Source organism: Copadichromis virginalis, linkage group LG19, assembly GCF_057382275.1.
Source record: "Copadichromis virginalis isolate Kocher_CV1m ecotype Utaka linkage group LG19, C_Virginalis_male_GT1.1, whole genome shotgun sequence".
Classification (NCBI taxonomy): domain Eukaryota; kingdom Metazoa; phylum Chordata; class Actinopteri; order Cichliformes; family Cichlidae; genus Copadichromis; species Copadichromis virginalis.
The window spans coordinates 17206723-17221234 of NC_140636.1; the positions used below are offsets into that span (position 1 = coordinate 17206723).

General features: G+C 38.3%; 2 protein-coding genes across 2 annotated transcripts in view; both read left to right on the forward strand.

The window, feature by feature from the left end:
- Nucleotides 1-5395: 5395 nt before the first annotated feature.
- Nucleotides 5396-6186, forward strand: LOC146685873 (calpain-3-like). The gene is made up of 3 exons (XM_085441044.1): nt 5396-5444; nt 5629-5789; nt 6051-6186. The coding sequence occupies exons 2-3, from the start codon at nt 5630-5632 to the stop codon at nt 6176-6178; spliced, it is 288 nt and encodes a 95-aa protein (XP_085297170.1). The 5' UTR covers nt 5396-5444; nt 5629; the 3' UTR covers nt 6179-6186.
- A 2255-nt stretch (nt 6187-8441) lies between these two features.
- The window catches only part of LOC146685874 (calpain-1 catalytic subunit-like), a 101105-nt gene continuing 95034 nt past the window's right edge, over nt 8442-14512 (forward strand). The window contains exons 1-4 of the mRNA XM_085442449.1: nt 8442-8685; nt 8803-8848; nt 8927-8995; nt 9125-9182. Coding sequence (XP_085298575.1) covers nt 8507-8685; nt 8803-8848; nt 8927-8995; nt 9125-9182 — 352 coding nt within the window. The 5' untranslated portion in view covers nt 8442-8506. The remainder of the gene's footprint in view (nt 8686-8802; nt 8849-8926; nt 8996-9124; nt 9183-14512) is intronic.

Consider the following 14512-nt stretch of genomic DNA (forward strand, 5'->3'; position numbering starts at 1 on the left):
CTACAAGTAAAGAAAGCGCTGGAGAAGCATAACATTCTTGATAAATTCCAATCGGGTTTTAGAAAGTTACACTCTACAGAAATAGCTCTGCTGAAAGTCACAAATGACCTCTTGATGGCTGCAGACAGGGGTGATTGCTCAGTCCTGGTTCTTCTGGACCTTAGTTCAGCCTTTGATATCGTTGACCATCAGATCTGGATATCTGGATCTGTCCTAAAGTGGTTCACCTCATTTCTGGAAGATAGGACGCTTCTAGTTTCAGTGGGAAACTTCCAATCAGACGTGGCGAAGTTCCTATGTGGAGTTCCACAAGGTTCGGTTTTAAGCCCCCTGTTATTTTCACTATATATTCTTCCCTTAGGCCGGATCATTAGCGGTTTCAAAAATATTTCTTATCATTTGTATGCAGACGACATCCAATTATACATTTCTTTTAAATCTTGGGAATTAGACAAGCTATCCACTCTTATGGACTGTCTTAAGGAAATTAATCTTTGGATGACAAACAATTTCCTGCAACTGAACGCAGATAAGACAGAGTGCTTAATCCTTGCCCCAGAGAATATCAAGCCCCAAATTAGTCAACATCTGGGTGCTTTTTCATCGACGATAAAAGCCACTGCTCGGAATCTTGGGATAATTTTTGACCAATCTTTGTCCTTTGACGTTCATATTAAATCCGTGACCCGTTCCTGCTTTTTCCACTTAAGAAATATTGCCAAACTCAGGACTATTGTCTCCACAACCGAACTGGAGATGCTTGTCCACACCTTTATTTCCTCCCGGCTAGACTATTGTAATGCACTTTTCTCCTGTGTATCTAAGGCCTCACTAATTCGGCTCCAAGCGGTTCAAAATGCTGCAGCAAGGCTTTTAACCCACAGCAATAAATTTTCCCATATCACTCCTATACTAAAATCCTTGCATTGGCTTCCGATTGGGTATAGATATAAGTTTAAAATCCTCACCTTTATGTTTATGTCTCTACAAGGTGAGGCCCCCATCTATATCTCGGAGCTTCTCAAACCCTATTCTCCAAAGCGAACTCTTAGATCCACTGATAGTGGTCGTCTATCTATTCCACGGACTCGTCTGAAAACAAAGGGGGATCACGCTTTTCAAACCCTGGCTCCAATACTGTGGAACGGTTTACCCTCCTCACTACGCACCATCGACACGGTGGCCTCTTTTAAAAAACAGCTTAAAACTCATCTGTTTAGACAGGCATTTGGGTAATATGTTGTCTTATTTTATATTTATATTGTACTATTGCCTGTTTGATATGCTTTTATATTTCTTCTAATATTGTTCGTTTGACATGTTTTTATGTGAAGCACTTTGTAACAGCGTTTTTGTCTTAAAAAGTGCTATATAAATAAATTTTACTTACTTACTTACTTACAACCATCTCACCCTCAACGTCGCAAAGACAAAGGAGTTGATAGTGGACTTCCGGAGGTGCAGAGAAGTACACACCCCCATCACCATCAGCGGCGCTGCTGTGGAGAGAGTGAGTAGCTTCCGGTTCCTTGGCGTACACCTGGCTGAGGATCTTACATGGTCAGTACACACAAACAAAACAGTGAAGAAGGCGCAGCAGCGCCTCTTCTTTCTCAGGAGACTGAAAAGATTCGGCATGAGTCCCTGCATCCTCAGGACCTTCTATCACTGTGCCATTGAGAGCATCCTCACTGGATGCATCACCACCTGGTATGGCAACAGCACCGCCTTCTCATGGAAAGATGAGAATGCTAAATCATGGAGATGAAGATGGTGAATATACTTGAACACAAGCATCTTGTGATGTGGATTTTTTTTGTATGCATACATGAACTGAGAATGATGTACATAGATTATACCCATCATTTTCATGGCAAAAGCCTTTTTTTAATTTTAGAAGAAATATTTTTTTTGTAACTTTGGTCTCCCGCATCTGTGAATCCTTATATTGAGGGTGACTTGAGTTGATAGCTAGACTCTCCAGCGAGTAGTGCGGTGCTCTGAACGGATAATTGGAGGTGAGCTTCCCTCCCTCCAAGACATCTACAGGAAGCGGTGCCTGAGGAAAGCGGGGAGGATCATCAAGGACTCCAGTCACCCCAGCCATAAACTGTTCAGACTGCTTCCATCAGGAAGGAGGTTCTGCAGCATCCGGTCCCGAACCAGCAGACTGAGAGACAGCTTCTTCCACCAGGCCATCAGACTGCTGAACACTTCATAGACACCTCAGCTTCACTACTGGAACTTTAACATTATGCACTCCATACTGTACAGTAACGCCACTGTTTTGCACATGTCTCATTCTGTATATTTTATTTTATATATTTTTATTTATTGTTTACTCTATTTAATTTGTAAAATATGTGTACACACACACACACACACACACACACACACACACACACACACACACACACACACACACACACGTAGAAAAATATTTAGTATACACATCCAGAAATGCATATACTATTATATATTGTACATATATTTATTAGTTTCAGATGTGGCCATTCTTGTATTTTGCTTGTTTACATTATTGTTTTTTGCACAACTCTGTTGCTTGTGAAGCTCGCACACAAGAATTTCACTCACATGTGCTGTACCAATGTACCTGCACATGTGATGTGACAATAAAAGTGATTTGATTTGATTTGATTTGAACTTTTTTGTTAATCGACTGCCAGAAGTAGCTTTATGAAGACAAATAAGTGTGTCGCAAAATGTTGAAATTTGCTTTAAATCAACATAACGAAAAATTTTGCAGTCACTTTTTCCTAATGATATTATTGTATCAGAAGTCTTTGGTCATTGTAAAAAATAAAAAATAATGTTCTTTGGTTGTAGGAAACATCTGCTAACACAGTTTTGCCAAATGGACTGGTCCAAGGGCACGCCTACACTGTAACAGGGGTTAAAGAGGTAAAGAATTAGACAGTAATCACAGTTATTATTGGAAGTGAATCTACAGTAATAACATTTCCCACAGTATGCAGTTTAGGAAGAATTACAGCAAAAACAGGTTCCTGACATATTGGACAAATATGTTAAAGGGGAGATTTAAAAACCTTTGAGCATACATTTAAATACCATAACAACTGATTTTTCTGTTGCCTGCTGCCAGCTTATTAGCCAAGGAAAAATTGTGAAGCTGATCCGTTTGTGGAACCCCTGGGGCAAAGGAGAGTGGGAAGGAGACTGGAGTGATTGGTAAGCAGTAATCAGCTTTGGTACTGTTTCATGAAGACATGATGGATAAAATTACATGTTGTAAAAATGTTGACATCTGCATTGTGTACTTGCTGCTCTAAAAGTGACTCAGTTACTCAAGTAGTTCTGGTCTTTAAGGGAAATTTAGTCTGAACTGTTTTTTCCAGTTACTGCTTAAACAAACCGGTGTAATATTTAGTTTAAAATGCAGGTGAAAGTACAACCTTTTAACCTATATTGAGTGTTGGGACTAACGCGTTACAGTAACTACGTTATTATTGTGGTAACGAGCACGGTAACTAGTTATTATGCCAAAATCAGGATTCAATCGTTACTGGGATTTAGATAGGGTCGTTATTCGTTACTTCTTGCGGTGGCTATCGTGGAGCTTCCACAGATTCAGTAACATTAGCAAGTGGAGGAGGCCAGCAGGTGGATGGGGGAAAGGGGAAGCAGGTGAAGCAGAGACCAGAGGCGGCCGACGGTCGGAGTGTCAGGTGAACTGAACTTCAGGTAAGAAGTTATGACCTGCAGTCTCTCTGGGTGAGATATAAACCAAGTTTAGGGGTAGTTTATTTTCGTTATGCGACTTTTTCATTCTGGGTACTAGCTAGCATGACAGAGTTTCTATACAGCTGGGTGGGTGCTATGATGTTACTGATGTTGAACTTTATTTTGTTCATAAGGTTAATTATTAGTGTTGCCAACCGTCCCATGAAAAACGGAATTGTCTTGTATTCAGAGAAAATATCAAGCGTTTCGTATTGAGGTGAAAAGGGACACAGTTTGTCCCGGACTTCAGCTAGAATGAAAAAGACACAAAGCTGGAGTTATTCTGTGTCTTTGCTGCACAGCTGCCTCTTCTTCTCTCATTCTCACCCCTCCCTCTCCTGTTGCTACTTCAATCATGAAACTGATCAATGATCAGCTGATCGGATTTTCTCTCTCGTTTGTTTATCACTCACTTTGCGCCGAAAGAGGAAACCAGCGGATGTCGCGCTAAACAACAGCAGCACGTTTAAGCTTGATCAGCTGTTGTTAGAATACTTAGATGCTTTCTAGTATCAGCTGATGTTTGCTGGAGCCACAGCTGTAAAAGCTGCTGGTCATGATATCGGTTTGGGTATGTGGTGAGAGGGAAACATGAAGATGAAACCAGGAGATGTCTTTACTGAATCATCAGAGCTGAACAGGTGATGGAGAAACAGGTTTACCTTTTAGGTGACATGAATGAGTTGAAGGGAAGTTATGAACTGTTTCTGAGACAAATAACCCCAGGATCCTTTTTTACGTAGCTGACGGCTGGCAACTGCAGGGGCGGGTCTAGCTAAGTTTTGCCGGGGGGGCCATGTAGGGCATTAACAGGGAGAGGGGGGCACAAAGAAATACTTTTCTTTCTTATTCTCATTTAAAATATCTAGCTTTTAATGAATAATTATCTCAATCTTACAACAAACAATTGATAGATTGATACATATATACCATCAAAACAGTGTACATCACTGTCACAACAGCGTTTGTTTTCATTCAAAGGCTTTATGATTTTTCCTATAATGGCGGCCGCTCTCTAGTCAAAATGCCTGGGCTGATTTTTTGTCCCAGTCCAGCCCTGTATGCAGCTCACCTGCAGTCTGGTGTTGCCTACATCTTCCTATTCAGAAGGCAGAATTTCCGAGTTCTGAGTACAATCAAAGCACCACGACTGCAGTTTTTGTGTTGGATGTAAGAAGCGCACATGACGCTGTGACGTAGGCTAGAATCATGGGGGTGCTCAACGACGGCCCAGGCGTTGGATTTCTCTCGTGGAAATATGCACATTATTTTTTCCTTTCTGTTGGTAAGTGGCACAGTGCACTTGTGGAAAGTAAGCAAGCTAGAAGACTGGCAAAGTTATGGAAGCAACACATTAACAAGAGAATTCTGAGTAAAACCAAAGTTACTTTCCCTAGTAACTAGTTACTTTGAAAGTAACGAGTAACTTGAAGTAACAGAGTTACTTTTGATAGAAGTAACTATTAATGTAACTAAGTTACTAATTTAAAGTAACTTACCAAACACTGCCTATATTTACTTAGGGAATATTTTTTCTTCAATACATGCAACTCTAGATAAAAATTAACAACATAATGTGTCATCTCTTACCTAAAATACTGTCTTTAAGGTCCCCCATGTGGAACACTGAGTTCTCAAGACCGCCAAAAGTGCCTTTCAGTGGCTGATGATGGAGAGTTTTGGTAAGCAAATTTCGTCAAAAGAAAACTACAACCTCTGGCGGTATTATATTAATACCACCAGAAGTTGTAGTTTTCTCTTTTTTTGCTTTATTTACTCTGTACTATGTTATAAGCTTAGAGTTTTATACTTTGACATCACATCTAAATAAATTAGGAATGAGAATCTACCTGATTTTATTAACAGGATGGCATTTGAAGATTTCTGTAAGTTCTACACAGATCTTGACATCTGTGGCCTGAAACCAGACTTCATAGATGGAAAATCCTCTGCTCAGTGGAAGACCTCTGTGTACGAGGGTCGGTGGGTTGCTGGAACTACTGCTGGAGGCTGCATAAATAACAGAGGTAATTATATAGCATATACTGGAATATAGGTGTTTAAATGTTCTGTTGTACATTAAAACAATATTAATGTTTTGCTATAATACAGAAAAACACATTTGCAAGAAAATAAGATGTTACAGAAACATGCAGAAACTGATTGTCACTGAGCTCTGACAAATAAGGGGAATGAGGGAAAGGGCCAGCGCCACATACAGCAAAAACATAATGTTTTAATCTTCAATTCATGTAAATAAAACATATTTTTCCCTCTATGTCCTCCAGACACTTTCTGGACAAATCCACAGTATCGAATTAAGGTCGTAGGTGAAAACTCTGAGTCCAATGGGGAGAAAAACATCCTAGTGTCTCTCATGCAAAAGCCTGACAAGAGGAACAGACGCCTGGTGTAGAACCTCCACATTGGTTTTTCTGTATATTTAGTAAGTATTTCTCTGTCTCTATCTATCATACATATGGAAAGAAAATGCATGCAAAAGAGAACATAAACTAACTATGGTGAAAATAAAAACCATGTTGAAGTTGACATTTTCAGAGCATGAAAATGTATTTAACCATTGTCAGAATTTGTATCGTAATGTGGAAACAACAATAATAATGTGGCATTTAAATGCAGAAAATGACAGATCAAAAATTAACTACAACATAAAAATTATTTGTGGGCTAGAAAACATTTTGTTAGCAAGCCAAGCTTTAATATGCTGTCCAAACATTCATACAGTGGCTGTGCACATGTTGAAATAACTAACTAATGACTAACTGAATTATTATTTATTCCCAACATGAATGAAATTCCTGACGTCCTTCAAGGTGACCAAAGACGTAAGAAGCTAATTTATTCTATTTCATGTTTATAATACACATACAGTGGCTTGCAAAAGTATTCGGCCCCCTTGAACTTTCCCACATTTTGTCACATTACAGCCACAAACATGAATCAATTTTATTAGAATTCCACGTGAAAGACCAACACAAAGTGGTGTACACGTGAGAAGGGGAACGAAAATCATACATGATTCCAAACATTTTTTACAAATAAATAACTGCAAAGTGGGGTGTGCATAATTATTCAGCCCCCTTTGGTCTGAGTGCAGTCAGTTGCCCATAGACATTGCCTGATGAGTGCTAATGACTAAACAGAGTGCACCTGTGTGTAATCTAATGTCAGTACAAATACAGCTGCTCTGTGACGGCCTCAGAGGTTGTCTAAGAGAATATTGGGAGCAACAACACCATGAAGTCCAAAGAACACACCAGACAGGTCAGGGATGAAGTTATTGAGAAATTTAAAGCAGGCTTAGGCTACAAAAAGATTTCCCGAGCCTTGAACATCACACGGAGCACTGTTCAAGCAATCATTCAGAAATGGAAGGAGTATGGCACAACTGTAAACCTACCAAGACAAGGCCGTCCACCTAAACTCACAGGCCGAACAAGGAGAGCGCTGATCAGAAATGCAGCCAAGAGGCCCATGGTGACTCTGGACGAGCTGCAGAGATCTACAGCTCAGGTGGGGGAATCTGTCCATAGGAAAACTATTAGTCGTGCACTGCACAAAGTTGGTCTTTGCATAAAGAGTGGCAAGAAGAAAGCCATTGTTAACAGAAACCATAAGAAGACTTGTTTGCAGTTTGCCACAAGTGACAAAAGGTCCCCCTGATGATCCTCTACCTAATCACATGAGCCAAGGCTCCCTTGGCTCCCTCTATTGGGGGGATACTCCCACTGGGTTTAAATCTGAGACTCTCCACCATTTGACCTTAGAACTGAAGAAGCTTCTTGGATGAGAGGTGAAACGTCTTTAAGCAACTTAAAGAAGTCCAGACGGTTTTCTTTCCAAGCTCCTTAGATTTCAGTCTCTAGATGTGCGAAGCTGGTAGAGACAGACCCTAAAACACTGGCAGCTGTAATTGCAGCAAAAGGTGGTTCTACAAAGTATTAACTCAGGGGGCTGAATAATTACGCACACCCCACTTTGCAGTTATTTATTTGTAAAAAATGTTTGGAATCATGTATGATTTTTGTTCCACTTCTCACGTATACACCACTTTGAATTGGTCTTTCACGTGGAATTCCAATAAAATTGATTCATGTTTGTGGCTGTAATGTGACAAAATGTGGGAAAGTTCAAGGGGGCCGAATACTGTTGCAAGCCACTGTATGGTGATGTGAAAAAGAAAGTACACTGTCTTTCACTATTAAGGTTTTATGTATCAGGAAACACTGCTATGTTGTAAGATTGTTTAAATCAAAAACAATGCATGATATAACACACTGTGTAATTATTTATGTAACAAAGGCCAAGCCAAATAAGAGGTGTGTGGAAAAACTAAGTACACCCCATGGTTCAATAAGCTGTAGAACCAGCTTTAGCAGCAATAACATGAAAGAACATTGTTGCTGCAATTCATTGAGGTTTGTCTGCATTTGTTTATGCTCAACTCTCTCGAGGTCCCGCCACAGTGTTTCAGTTTGTTGTACGCCAACTGTTGAATCAGAATCAGAATCAGAATCAGAATCAGAATACTTTATTGATCCCTGTTGGTGTTCATTTGTGATTGTATTTATCTCATTTTACAGCTAATTTATGTGCTGATACATAAAACCTTCAAGTTGACATGTCTGTACGCACTTCAGAAATTTCTTCAAATGAAATTGGGGAGCTGAAATATCACTTTGAATAATTTCAGTACAAAACGCAAAGTGGGAAGTTTCCAGCAATGTTCTTCAACACCCATCTGCCTGTTGCTCGGAGTGATAAATACATGAATGCTCGTGAGGTGATAGAGTTCCTTATGCTGAAGCCTGGTGAATACCTGATTGTGCCATCCACCTTCAAACCCAACGAGACAGCCTCCTTCATCCTCACCATCCACTCAAGAGAAGAGATGTGTTGCTAGTATGCTCACCCTCGATGTCTGAAGATATGACATAAAAAAAAGTTTTGAAACAAAATTTGCATTTGACACATTACAATTGATTTCTATGAAAGTAATGCATATTGGTCTCCCCACAGTGAGAATTCAAATTCAAATGAGCAAAGATATGAGCCAGTTGAAAAGGTTTGTAACAAATCATTTAATTGTGTCCGTGTTATTTTGCTGTTCATGTGTTATTAATGTGAACTGTTGACTCGTCAGGTCACAAAAGTAAAAAACCATCAGGATGAAGAAAACAAGAAAACATTCTTCCGTCAATACTCTGACAAGGTAATTAAAAAAGATCTTTTTGCTAATAATATTAGCCGCATTACTGCAATATTACAAGTTTATATAGCATTATGTGTCTAACGTCTGTGTAATGTATCATGTAGTAAACCAAATCAATTAATGTTTCAGTATGAAGAAGTGGATGCTGAGCAGCTCCAGAGGCTTCTAAATGAAAACATCCTGAAAGGTTTGGCCTTTAAAAAGTCTGTCAAGCTCAATTTAAATTTACTGGGCCACCTACACATGGCTGTTTGGCCATGGGAACCCATTCCATGAAGCTCCTTGTGCACAGTTTTTGTGCTGATGTTATTGCCAGAGGAGGTTTGGAGCCCTGTAAATACTTTTGTTCATATAGCGTAGTTTCCAGGTCTGACCCGTCCAATTTATAAATCAGTATTATTTCCTGTAAGCCTTCATCGGACTCTGGCAAACTCTGGTTTATGAGACTATGACTCTAACTTATTAATACAAAATTAACTGTGGTCCACATGAGTGTAAACATCAGTAATACAGCAGGGTGTGCAAGACCCTAAGTTTCTTAGTCGCCATGGCTACTTCGACATGCAGTCTATGACTCTGAATACTGTGGATGACAATTGTGCTACACTGTTGTTACAGGAAAAATGTTTCTATGTTTCTTTACCTTCTTTTAAATGTGCAAGCATGCCCTTTTGTCTATGGTTAGATTAGTTTAGAATTATCTTTTTAGACTTTCTCAGCAAAGACATACTGTTTTGGGACATATTGTTTTAGATTGTTTTATCTCTCACAGCCTTCTCCCAGCTCTCTGCTGACGAGACTAGCGTCACATATGGAGTTGTTTATTGTGTGGATGCTTTAAGCATCCACACTATTGAGTTCCTGTTTCTCTTTATTCTTTATTATTATTGTGTGGATGCTTTAAGCATCCACACTATTGAGTTCCTGTTTCTCTTTATTCTTTATTTTTATTATTATTATTCTTCAAGTTGCTTCCGTACACTTTTCGCCGTAGAACTACTTCCACAATTTTCAGCCGATTTTCACCGTTCAAATTTTAAACTATTCTGCTATTTTTGCTCTTTCCGGCTATGACTTTTGCTATTTTTTGCTATTATACTTTTTAAAATATTAAGCTTTTTTCCTTTAATTTGTCCCATTGAAATGAATGGGAAACTTCAGCAATTCTGCTAAAATTTGCTTGTTTTTGAAACTTAACTACTTCCTCATACTTTCACCTAGAACAACCATTCAAATTTTAAAATGTTCACAAATTATTGGGCTATTCAGGTATGATTCAGCTTTTTCAAATCTTTTACTGTTTTACTTTTATGCCTCTTAAAGTTTTGAGTTGCAAAATTGTGATTTTTCACAAAATACATGTGTTGTTATGGTTGCTATGCTCTTGGCTTCCAGTGTGCCACTGAAGGTTTTGCAATTTTCACTTCATGTCCGAACAACTTCCTGCTACTTGCTCAATTTTCACTCAACTTCCACAAATTATACATCAAAACGTAGGTATTTTTGCTGGCTTTCAGAAAATGTCACCATCATTGTTGTGGGATTTATAGAATTTTGGCAAATCTCCTCAGACTAACACAAGGTCAGAAAACTCTCCATATAAAGTCAATGGAGAGTTTGTTCAAAATCACCGCTGCATTTCTGTAATGAGAGGCATATTCGAATCGTCATATCTCCTTAACGAAGCAAAGTTAAGACATGAGGCTTGTCCCGGTATATCTTCAGACACTCGTGACGCTCACAATTCAAGAATTATTTTCTCACCTATTACCGTTCTGAAATGAGTTGGACTTGTTTGAGGGTAGGAAATTTGTCCTTCGCTCAGATTTCTTCAGATTTCAAACTGTGGAAATGAACCACTTTTTTCTCTCGTCATAACTTTTTGTTGGATTTCCACAGAGACCTGAAAATTTCCATGATTGTTCACCAAAGCCTGCTGTCTCTTACGGTGAAAGAATGATATCGATACTCCAAATAGATTTAGAGTTAGAAAGCGTTGTTTGAGGGCAAGTCAAGGCAGTTTTTGCTTCGCTCTACTCAGTTATGGTGCATTACAAGTCAAATATCTTTAATAATTCATATTTTAATGATAAATTGTAAACACTGGAATATTCCCCCATCTCTTCTGAACAAAACGGTGTAAGAATGACCGCTCTAGCCCCTACGGTTAGGAAATTATTTTCATTTGTTTGAGGGGAGTCCTCACTATGAGAAATAGGCTGCAATAATCCTGTGCCTCTCTGTGCTGCGTGTGTAAAAAGAGGCACATGTTTTGGCGGGAAAAAGTACACAGGCTCTCTGATTGGTGGATTCAAATTCAGCAGCTCCCAGGCTGACCTAGAAACTTACTTCTCTCTCCCTGTGCATTTTTTTGCTGATTTTTTCATTTAACAAGTATATTTGAGGGACCCTCAGCATGTTCAGCATTTTTTCAGCTGTCCATTTTGCTTTTCCAATTTTTCTGTTTAACTTATTACTATTGTGCTAAATAATACTATTTCTGCTATTTTATAAGATTTGTGCCTAATATAGTATTTCTGCTAAATTACAATATTTCTGCTTTTTATACTATTTGTGCTAAAACATAGTATTTATACTAAATGTAGTATTTATACTTAATCATACTATTTCTGCTTTTTATGGGATTTGTGCCTAATATAGTATTTCTGCTTTTTATATGATTTTTGCTCAAACATAGTATTTCTACTAAATGTAGCGTTTATGCTTAATCATCCTATTTCTGCTTTTTATAGGATTTGTGCTTAATATAGTATTTCTGCTAAATTATAGTATTTCTGCTTTTTATAGTATTTGTGCTAAAACATAGTATTTCTACTAAATGTAGTATTTATGCTTAATCATAGTATTTCTATATATTTCTGCCAGGTCCCCAGGCAGCCAATCCTCTGTGAGGACTGAGAAATTCAAATTTTCAAATCAGGGCCTGCACGGCTTCCCAGCCAATCATATATGTGTCCTGAGGCATTCAAATTTGCATATTGGGGCCTTCATGGCTTCTAAGCCAGCCAATCATATCTGAGGGCTGAGGAATTCAAATCCACAAATCAGGGCCTGCACAGCTTCCCAGCCAGCCAATCATGTATGTGGGCTCCAGGTATTCAAATTTGCATATTGGGGAATTCGTGGCTTCTAAGTCAACAAGTCATCCATGTCATATATCTCTAAAAATTCATATTTTAATGATAAATTGTCAACACTTGAAGATTCCCCCATCTCTTCTGAACAAAACGGTGTAAGAATGACCGCTCTAGCCCCTATGGTTAGGAAATTATGGTCATTTGTTTGAGGGGAATCCTCACTATGTGAAATAAACTGAAAGAAGCAGGTCTATGTCTCTGTGCTGCGTGTGTAAAAAGATGCACCTGTTTTGGCGGGAAAACGTAAACAGCCTCTCTGATTGGTGGATTCAAATTCAGCAGCTCCCAGGCTGACCTAGAAACTTAGTCCTCTCTCCCTGTGTGTGTGTGTGTGTGTGTGTGTGTGTGTGTGTGTGTGTGTGTGTGTGTGTGTGTGTGTTTAGTGGGAGAGAGAGGACCCTGCCCTTATTTGACAGCATGTCATTGTAGGATTTAAATTGAACATAGTTAGACTGGTTGACTGGATTAGAGCCTGTGTTTGTGTGTCCCTCTGTGCATTTGTGTTTCAATAAGTTATTACTATTCTGCTAAATCATAGTATTTCTGGTACTTTTCTGTACTTGTGCTAAATACAGTATTTCTGCTAAATCATACTATTTCTGCTTTTCATAGGATTTGTGCTTAATATAGTATTTCTGCTAAATTATAGTTTTTCTTCTTTTTATAATATTTGTGCTAAAACATAGTATTTCTACTAAATGTAGTATTTATGCTTAATAATAGTATTTCTATATATTTCTGCCAGGTCCCCAGGCAGCCAATCCTCTGTGAGGACTGAGACATTCAAATTTTCAAATCAGGGCCTGCACGGTTTCCCAGCCAATCAAATAAGTGTCCTGAGGCATTCAAATTTGCATATTGGGGCCTTCGTGGCTTCTAAGCCAGCCAATCATATCTGAGGGCTGAGGAATTCAAATCCACAAATCAGGGCCTGCACGGCTTCCCAGCCAGCCAATCACATATGTGGTCTCAGGCATTCAAATTTGCATATTGGGGAATTCGTGGCTTCTAAGTCAACAAGTCATCCATGTCATATATCTCTAAAAATTCATATTTTAATATTAAATTGTCAACACTTGAAGATTCCCCCATCTCTTCTGAACAAAACGGTGTAAGAATGACCGTTCTAGCCCCTACGGTTAGGAAATTACGGTCATTTGTTTGAGGGGAGTCGTCACTATGAGAAATAGACTGCAAAAATCCTGTGTCTCTCTGTGCTGCTGCGTGTGTAAACAGATGCACCTGTTTTGGTGGGGAAAAGTGCACAGCCTCTCTGATTGGTGGATTCAAATTCACCAGCTCCCAGGCTGACCTAGAAACTTACTTCTCTCTCCCTGTGTGTGTGTGTGTGTGTGTGTGTGTGTGTGTGTGTGTGTGTGTGTGTGTGTGTGTGTGTGTGTGTGTGACAGAGAGAGAGAGAGAGAGAGAGAGAGAGAAAGGCTTTTAATGGGATGATCTCATTCTAAGATTTAAATTCAATATATTTAGACTGGTTGACTGAATTGGATCTTGTGTGTGGGTCTCTCTGTGCATGTGTGTTTCCTCATGTGTACATATTTGTGATTGTGTGGCTGTAATAAATGTTTTTGCAGATTTTTGTCATTTAACAAGTATATTTGAGGGACCCTCAGCATGTTCAGCATTTTTTCAGCTGTCCATTTTGCTTTTCCAATTTTTCTGTTTAACTTATTACTATTGTGCTAAATCATACTATTTCTGCTATTTTACAAGATTTGTGCTTAATATACTATTTCTGCTTTTATAGGATTTGTGCTTAATATAGTATTTCTGCTAAATGTAGTATTTATGCTTAATCATACTATTTCTGCTTTTCATAGTATTTGTGCTTAATATAGTATTTCTGCTAAATTTAGTATTTCTGATTAATTATAGTTTTTCTACTAAATCATAGTACAGTATTTCTGCTTTTTATGGGATTTGTGCTAAAACAAAGTATTTCTACTAAATGTAGTATTTGTGCTTAATCATACCATTTCTGCTTTTTATAGGATTTGTGCTTAATATGGTATTTCTGCTAAATTATAGTATTTCTGCCAAATTATAATATTTGTGCTAAAACATAGTCTCAATTTAAAATTACAATATTCATAGTTCATCACAGTGTCTCTGGTAAATCACAATATTTCTGCTCTGTTGTACTATTTTTCTAAATCATAGTGTTTCTGTAATGTTTAAGTATTTTTGGCTAAATATATTCTTTCTGTTATCTTATACTATTTCTCCTAAATTCTTGTATTTTTGAGAAGTTATCATGTTTCTGGTAAGTTACAATATTTCTGCTAAATTCTGCTATGCTATTGTATTTCTGCCAAGTATTATGTTTCCTCTAAGATATTGC

Excerpts from the sequence above, each read along its gene's own strand:
- LOC146685873 (XM_085441044.1), top strand. The coding sequence starts at position 5,630 with ATGGCATTTGAAGATTTCTGTAAGTTCTACACAGATCTTGACATCTGT. Across the intron at positions 5,790-6,050 it reads AGGCTGCATAAATAACAGAG|ACACTTTCTGGACAAATCCA; the intron begins GTAATTATATAG and ends TATGTCCTCCAG.